This window comes from Sinocyclocheilus anshuiensis, unplaced genomic scaffold, assembly GCF_001515605.1.
Source record: "Sinocyclocheilus anshuiensis isolate Anshui unplaced genomic scaffold, SAMN03320099.WGS_v1.1 scaffold886, whole genome shotgun sequence".
Taxonomy (NCBI): Eukaryota; Metazoa; Chordata; class Actinopteri; order Cypriniformes; family Cyprinidae; genus Sinocyclocheilus; species Sinocyclocheilus anshuiensis.
The window spans coordinates 1,274,029-1,282,821 of NW_015536542.1; the positions used below are offsets into that span (position 1 = coordinate 1,274,029).

Here is an 8,793-nt window from a genome sequence, read left to right on the forward strand (position 1 = left end):
TTTTTAGTTTTATTTAGTAACTTTCAGGAGGGTGTACTCATTTTTGCAACACAACATTTTATCACTTTGATAAATCTTATTTTGCTGAATAATTTTAACATTCTTCTTTGGTAACTGATCAAGCAGACTTGCTGGAATATTATATCTCTAAAAAACCATAACATGTCTTCGAAGCAAAGAGTAATTGCTGAATTTGTTAAGTTTCAGAGGGGGTATACTAATTTATGCTGCTGTAACGCCAAGCCAGCAGAGGGAGCCCTCGCCCGAGTACTGACCGTGCTCCACTCCCTCTGCTTCCTCTGCTAGTCAGTGACGAGGTACACAATTCACGTCTCAGATCTGGAGTGCATTCTGCAATCAGTTGGATATCAATGTCAGTTTAACTTCAGGCTATCACCCACAAGCCAATGGACAAGTCGAACGACTCAACCAGGAAATAGGAAGGACACGACTCCTCCTTTAGCAGCTCAGCTCATGAGAACTTCAACACGCTCGCACCCTCTCCGTCTCAGCATTTGTGTCTTGACAATCTGTATTCCGTAAATTATTCAGTGACAATAACATTTGCATTGAAGGCAGGCGGCAGTACCAGCGTGTCCCAGTACCTACCGTGAGCTTTAGAAACAGGAGCCAGAAGGAGATCATCACCACCTTGCCAAGAAAATCTTCTCGGTGGAACCCACAAGCACTCTGGGCTTGAGTAAATTATGTTGTGGATGCATGGATAGGAAGTGAACTTGGCTTGATATGGGACTTATTGGCAGAAATGTCATTGCGAGATGGTCTGATGTCACTGATGTTGGCGTGAAAGCACCTCAGGGCATCTTCCTGTTACAAACGCTCAACTCTGATTGGTCACTCTAGTGTATTTCCACTAACAGCTGCAGTTTTGGCTGGCTGATCAATAAGTGGCTTGTCAGTGAGGTCATGTGTCACTTCCTGGTGGATTTCCTTAAATGACTCTTTTCAGGAAGTGATGTCATGGGGAATGTAACAGTTGGGAATGGAGCTATCACTAATTAATACAATCCAGAGATACATTTTGAAGTTTCAGTATCAAATAGTTGTGCACATCATTGTGGTGAGCATAGGCCATTGAAAAGGAGCATTTCAGGCTCAAGGTTGTTCTATCCAGAATGAAATAATAACCTGCATGGAGCATCACAGTAACAGGTGCTGGGGGGGCCATTCAGACATATGTGACTGGCACTGAGCCCTTGGATATGGAAAGGCAATGTTCTCAGATGAGAAAAAATATCACTATGCGGCATGAGAGCACTGCAGACTAAGATACAAATGTCTCAAATGGAGAATTTTGAGAGATTTATCAGCTTGAATGGAAAAATGACTTGAATGATAATGTTTGTTTTATTTACAAAGTGACTATTAAAAATTAATTACATGTACTTTTTGAGAACTTATTTTGCAAAGCTGCTTGTAAAAAGTAAAAAGTGGCTTTAATACAGCAAGAGAATAAATATTAATAAATATTTGTGAATGATGTATAAATAATACTTCAGAACTTGAAAGAATATGAAAAGGAATATTAAATCAAGAGAATAATCCATTATAATATATGATACTTAGTGAATTTTCAGGTACTAAATGTGGATTCAGTTTATAAAGGAACATATACCTGATTTGAAGTTGTATTATAAGCCATTATGAATACTGGATTTTATGAATACATTTATGCATAAAGGCTTAGAAAATGTTACCCATATTTTTGCTGACATATTAATAGCAGTTCATGTGGCAGCTCTCTGCTCTTCTCTGCATTAATGGGAGGGTGAAATGGAGCAGGAGACATTCTCATCTGTAATAATTTCCAAAGAGGTCTCACTGTCTCACATTTACCCCAGGCACACACACACACACACACACACACACGCACGCCTCCACTCACCCACGCGGACACTTTAATTCACTCTAAAACACACACTCACACACCCACACACATTCAGCTGAGAAGCCCAGTGCTGATGTTGTCTGACAACATCTCAGATCTTGTATTCCACATTTTCTGAAGTGCTTGAGGATTGTACAAGAAGCCTGGGATTAATTAACGGTCACAGCTTCTGTTTCTCATGTTGTTTCATAGCTACAGCAACATTTTCATGCTTCAGGTTCACATTAGAGAGGACGTTGATGAATACAAGTTTTATTGATATGACTTATCCATATTTCTTAAAAATTCCTTGTTATGCCAGCTCATAAAAATGTAACAATATACATACCAAATATCAATGCAAGTACTTTTTCGATCTTATTTCTCACATCTATGATGCAACAATATTAAGTCTGATATAAAATACAGTAAATGTTTCAGTAGAAAGAGCAAACAAAATCTAAATCTCTAAAAAAAATACAGACTGCAGATAGAAACCTATCACCCCATGCAAGTTTACACACTCTCACACACTTGTTTGCACAAAATAATGAGTCTTTAGACCAAATTAGCACAAATCCAATGAGTTTAGCATCTGTTTGTCATAGCATCTCAATAATATTACGGTACATTCTTTACAGCACCAAAGAAAAAAAAAATATAAGAGCAATCCAGCACAAACTCCATATAAAACCAACAGCATGACACCTAACACCATATTCATTTTCATAAAGTAGAAGTCTGACTATTCATAAAGTTCTCTGTGTCCTACCTTGTTGTGATACGAGCAGAGAGAGGACAGGGTACGTGCTCAGTGATTCTGTCTTGGCTGAAGCTCTGCTTCTCTGTAACCACAGAGACTGTGACTTACTCTGAATGTACCAGAAACAGCCAATAGCTGAGCAGCCTCAGCCGTTCCAATACAGTTGCACAAGGAATTTCTTAAAAGCTTTCTGTCAATCAAGCATATTCTCAAGGTTTCATGTAATGGGTTTCTGATCTTTAGAGAAACTGTCGTAATATGGTTTATGACTGTCCTCTCAAAAACCTGCCCTCTGCACTGACACAGTGGCAAAGTTTAAGATCAAGTGACTCAGAAATAATATTGCAGTTGTTAACACTTGTCACTTCTTTTAGACCAGTTTTGATGTGTATCATTCAACAAATACTAGACTGTAAAAAATAATATTATTAATCAATATTTTTGTCTTGTTTTACTCTCAAAAAATATTTAAGCAGGACAAATTTACTTGTAAACCAAAATGTGTAAATTATTAAAATGTTTATTTAAGAGAATGTGAGAATGTAACTTGTTTCCTAAATAAAACTTGTTTTAGAGAATTTAATTAAATAAATGTATTTTTTTTTTACCCAGTTGGTTATTTTTTCCTGCTTTTTCTTTCTTTAAAATGTTCTAAATTTACAGTTACTGTAAGAGTACTGTAAAGAGTACAGTACTGTGGAGAGTACATTTCTTAATATATTTAGCAATTTTGCTATATTTAAAATAAATAAAGTAAATGCATATTGTTTTAGGGATGTTTATGGGTTTTTTTTACTTGAAAATGTGACAACAGCACTGATTAAAAAATATATAATATTGTATTTCTTTAACAGTTTGTACAGTGGTATCTGTAGTGTTGAAATATTTGTTCTGGTGCATTAGTTTAAGTCACCAGATATTTGCCTCTGCAAAGGGCAAGTTTTGGGAGGGAGAAGTTTTTTTTTCTTTCCCCACTTTGATTAAAAAGGGGGAAAAACTGAAAGAAGAAAAATAACAAACAACATAAATTACAGAACAGTGAACTGAAGAACATTATGTACAAAAATGAAATAATGAACAAATGCTGTTTTTGGCACTCAAATATGATTCATGTCATAAGCAGGTTTTTTTCTTTTTCTTTTTCTTTTTTTTCAGATCAGTCTCTCAGTCCATTTCATCCTCATCAGGAAATACAAGATGCCGACATATTAATCTTGCTTTGAAGAGATTACATGTATTTTCCTAGCTGAGACAGTTTAATTGGCAGCGCTGTGGAGAGGACAGTAAGAATATTTCAGTTTAACCACACCTAGATATTCTGCATGCAGGTGGTTAGTTAGTTTCAAGCCAATCAAAATCCAGTACTATCCAATCGATCAATTAAATCAATAGATTTGTCTGTCATTAGAGAGGATGATGGGATTGCAGTTAATACATTCATCCTGCACTGGCGTGCCAAAATCAGGGGATGACAAAACAGAGAAAACAATGAATATGCAGAACGTTGTGGATTTTAGCATTAATTTTGGGCCTTACGTATTGCAAGCCAAGTATTATTACATAACACTCTCTTTAGCAGATGTTATGAAAGACCTCTTGAGCAGACACAATGTCTTAAAAGCAACCAATGACAAAGCGCTCGATTATAGCTGATGGATGGGAACGGTGCATTACTCTGGTGGAGGAAATATAAAAGACAAAAATACCCTAAGTCTCACATTAGCTGTCGGAAACGGCTGAACCTATAATGAAACAAAATAAAGATGGTGTGTAAAAAAAAAAAAAATTATGGTTCTGAAAGATATCTAAGAAATTCATTATGTTTTCTCAGCCATTACACACATTTACCATGGTAACTATGGCCTCTGCCAATACCGTAGAAATTGCTACTACAATAAGTGAATATGGGATTTCTTTTCTGAATCTTTTATTTTTATTTATTAACATTTTTGACAATGACAGTGTTACCACAGTTTTTACAGTTTTAGTTCTAAATCTTGTTTAGCAAATCTTGTTGTATCGCTTCAAAAACAGTCAATGTACTAAGAAAAAAGTACAACAGCAGCAAGTTGAAATGTCAAAGTGTAAATGTATTAACTTTATTAATCATATAAAAACAAGACAGTTGTTATAAGACAAGCAGTAAGTTTCATTTCATGCATGTCATGCATTTTTCCAAGTGTGGATGCTTCAAACGAACCCCAACAAAATATGAAGAAATGGAACACTAGGTGGAAGTAAAGCAGATAAAATATCTGACAGATATTTTAGTTGTAGTCTAGTATTTTTAGTGGTCTGGCTGTCAGTAATGTTTATTTGCTTTCTTAAAGTTACAGTAAGGTTCAACATCAGTTAAAGCATTACTATAGGTATCATGAACTAAGAATGAACATTTATAAAGAAATTATTAATGGTTTATTGGTAACTCATGTTTAACCATAATACATTAACTAATGTTAATTTACACAACTTAAAGGGGTCATATGATGTTCCTAAAAATAACATTATTTTGTGTATTTGGTGTAATGAAATGTGTTTATGCGGTTTAAGGTTAGGAGCGGTGATTCAAAAACATGAAAACCCATTATAAAGAGGCATTAGTTGCATCCAGTGGGGACATAATTATGGATTATAATAACTTATACTGTCTTTTTACGCGTTGCGTTAACACTCCAAAGAGAAAGGAAAAATTGAAATTGCATCATATGACCCCTTTAAAATGTTCAAAATGTATTGGCATAAGTAGAACTTAGGATTCACCAAGATTAATAAAAGTATGAAAGTAGTTGTTCATGATACCTGGTGCATTAAAATATAGTCCAACCAAAAATGAAAATTCTGTCATAACTTACTCAATCTCATTTAGTTTAAAACCTGTATGACTTTCTTTCTTCTGTGGAACATTATAAAAGAACACTGGAGCCAACTGACTTCAATTGTTAAGACATTTCTCACAATATCTTCTTTTGAGTAAATAATAGTGAGTAATGTGAGTAAAGGCCCATTCACACCAAGGATGATAACTATAACGATAACAATAACTATTAAGTTTAATAATCGTTCCAATTCTGTGAGAATAAAGGAGTCCAGCTGATGAATGATAAAATCATTGATAGCCAATCAAAATCCATCCTGATTTAATGAGCTTGAGCATTTAAAGCAGCAGATGTGACATAACAGCTGAAAGTTATTATGCGTTGGTGTGGATGCTAATATAGTTATCATTATAGGTATCGTTCTTGGTGTGAACGGGCATTAAATAATAACAGAATTTTCAATTTTGGATGAAATATCCCGTAATGTTAACATATGGAACCTTATTGTAAAGTGTTACCAATAACTCCAAGAAATGTAAGAAAAAGTTAGTATGGAATTAGAAACCGAAGTGTCTTCTCACTATTTGAATGGTACCTGTGTCTGTCGGGTCTTTGGTTTCATTTCCAAGCATCTGTCTTCCAGAGCTGAAGGTTCTGATGGCACCAGGCCTGATCTCAGAGCGGTACACCGTACTGTTGGGTTTGAAGATCTTGCTGCGGTAGCCCAGAGGGTGGTACGACAAAGGGGCTTCCTTGGGATCTTCATCATCATCATCACTAATAACTACCAGTTCAGCCTGGATTCCTTCATCTTCCTCATCAGATTCTGCATTTTGATAACCCATGAAGATCATGGTAACAGGTTCACCAGATTCCACCTCAGGAGGGCGGAAGCTCACAAAGTTGAGACTAGAGTCTTCTTTTGGATTCAGAGGGGAATACCATCCAAATCCCAGCCCGGAGTCTGCCGTTGGAGTTATCCGAAGCTGTTCCTCATACTCTTGTATGGGAGAAGATGCCGGGCTGATCCTGGTTATGCCGCTGTATTCGCTATTAGCATATGATCCATTTTGAGCCAGTTGGTTGGTACCCAAATACTGGTTGGTTTTAGTGGTTGGAATGTAAAGAGCTTCTTGTTTTCTAAAGTTCTCAGCCTGAAAGGGACTCTGGTTCTTGTTGGGCATCTGAAGGCTGATGTAGCCTCTTTCTGTCCTCTGAGGGGTTGTAGGTCGACTGAATGGGCTTGAAAACACTGGTTCATGGTATTCCACATCTGTTGGGACTTTCTTCTCTGAGGCTTTCATCAGAAGTTCCTCTACTTCAAGAGGGCTCATCTCATTCATGTTATTCTGGGAGTCCTGTCCATCAGGTGGTAAAGCATAGACAGATTTATGCCCATCATCATAGACTTTGATGCCTTGTTGTTTGAGATCCAGAGGTGCGATAGTGGCTGTGGAGAGGATGTGACTCTCACCGGTGCCAAGATCTTTTTTCACACTGATCTTCATGGTGTATGTAGCTGAAGGAAATAACACTGTTAAACACAAACCAAATAAAGAAATAATAATAATAAAAAAGGATGGATCCATCATTTGAATAAGTGTTTAAATGTTTCTGAAAGATGTTTCTTACTATATATTTACCAAGGCTGCATTTATTGGAAAAATACAGTAAAAACACTAATATTGTGAATTATTATTACAATTTACTAAAAAAAAAGTTTTCTATTTTAATATATTTTAAAATGTAATTTATTTCCATGAAGTAAAGTTGAATTTTCAGCACCATTACTCCAGTCTTCAATGTCATGTGATCCTTCAGAAATCATTCTAATATGCTGATTTGGAGCTCAAGATACATTTCTTATTAATATCAGTGTTGAAAACAGTTGTGCTGCTTAATATTTTTGTGGAAACCATGATACACTTTTCACGGTTCTTTGATGAATAGGAAGTTAAAAAGAACAGCATTTCTTAAAATGAAATTCTGTGCCATGCCCATAATTACAGTCATGGATAACATCCTTTTTCCTTTATTAAAAAAATGAAAAGAGCATTTACATACCTTGAATTGCTATAATTACACAAGTGGACAGTTTGATGACATGTTTGCACTGTCTAAACATCCTGAAATATTTGTGCAATATTTCAACTGCTCATTATATCAGCAAATAGTTGGTGGTGTAAACAAAAGCCTTTGATGTACCTTTTTTTCCCTGTAATTCAACATTGTCATGTTTAGCTGGCGTGACATTTCTTCTCCTGGTTTTGGGAGTATAGCACTTTGGGACATCAGGTATGGCCGTGTAGATGTATTGGACTGGTTCTGTAAGAAGCAATGCGAATATCTGTTGAGGAAGTGTCATGGGAAAGAATACTGTACAAATAGCAATATAGCAAAAAGAAGAATTTTCTTTACCTGGCCGGATATTTGCGTTTACTTCCTGCGGGGAAATACAGTAATTTGTGCAGTACCAAAAGTGGTTTTGATGAAGAGATAAGAAGAACAAAACCAAGTTTCATACAGTACAAAACACACCAGATCACATATCACGCAAACCGATCCTTTTCTGGCATCAACTCAATTTTATCTTGATGTCAATTTGAAACCGAGGGGCATCTTCACAGCATGCTGCATTGTAATGATTTCCCTTGTTCCCAACTCAAAAGCTGATCCAATTTAAGTGGCTTGGTGTTTTAATAAGCGGTAAGGAGTCTCCAGGCCTGTTAAAGTGATTACCCAAGCAGTACCTTTATGATGTCCTCTGGAGTTTTCTCCACCTTCTTCAGTTGTTTCAGAAGAATCTCCTGTTTTGCAGAAAGCGCCAGCTCTTTTGTCTCCAGAACTGCAATTTCCTGCTCTATTCTGGAAAGATGAAGACAAGTATTTATGTACATTATTTATATACATATTTATTTATATTTTTGCTTCTTGTACAGTTGAGCTTAGTTATATTTATATGAAATAATGTAACATATTTTTTAAACTTAAACTCCACTATTTTTGAAAATAGGCTCATTTTCCAATTCCCCTAGAGTTAAACAGTTGAGTTTTACCGTTTTCGAATCCATTCAGCCGATCTCCGGGTCTGGCGGTAGCACTTCGAAAATTTAAGCTGAATTTTCGTTTTTTTGGAAAAAAACGAAAAAGGAGCCGTTTTCTCATTTATCTACTTTCAATATTAAATAAAAAACAAATGATCGAATGATACACGGATTTTAAACAGTTGGGGTTTACCGTTTTCTAATCCATTTAGCCGATCTCTGGGTCTGGCGGTAGCACTTTTAGCTGCAGCTTAGCATAGATCATTGAATCTGATTAGACCA

The 8,793-nt window shown here is 35.9% G+C and overlaps 2 protein-coding genes across 3 annotated transcripts in view; both read right to left on the minus strand.

Annotated features, from left to right (window-relative positions):
* LOC107697908 (uncharacterized) overlaps nucleotides 1–8,793 on the minus strand; it is a 32,796-nt gene that overhangs the window by 12,437 nt on the left and 11,566 nt on the right. Inside the window, exon 5 of one of the 2 annotated variants that reach the window (XM_016498775.1) lies at nucleotides 8,218–8,332. In XM_016498775.1, the coding sequence (XP_016354261.1) occupies nucleotides 8,218–8,332 (115 nt within the window). Of the gene's footprint in view, nucleotides 1–2,660; nucleotides 3,106–8,217; nucleotides 8,333–8,793 lie in introns of those variants that run through there. The other variant, XM_016498782.1, reaches the window with a different exon arrangement.
* On the minus strand, nucleotides 3,314–8,207 carry LOC107697963 (palmdelphin-like). The gene is made up of 3 exons (XM_016498863.1): nucleotides 7,673–8,207; nucleotides 6,063–7,001; nucleotides 3,314–3,920 (listed from the first exon to the last, which is right to left on the minus strand). The coding sequence occupies exons 1-3, from the start codon at nucleotides 7,830–7,832 to the stop codon at nucleotides 3,880–3,882; spliced, it is 1,140 nt and encodes a 379-aa protein (XP_016354349.1). The 5' UTR covers nucleotides 7,833–8,207; the 3' UTR covers nucleotides 3,314–3,879.

Excerpts from the sequence above, each read along its gene's own strand:
- LOC107697963 (XM_016498863.1), bottom strand. The coding sequence starts at position 7,832 with ATGACACTTCCTCAACAGATATTCGCATTGCTTCTTACAGAACCAGTC. Across the intron at positions 7,002-7,672 it reads TGAATTACAGGGAAAAAAAG|TGTTATTTCCTTCAGCTACA; the intron begins GTACATCAAAGG and ends TGTGTTTAACAG. Across the intron at positions 3,921-6,062 it reads CAAAGACCCGACAGACACAG|CGCTGCCAATTAAACTGTCT; the intron begins GTACCATTCAAA and ends TCCTCTCCACAG.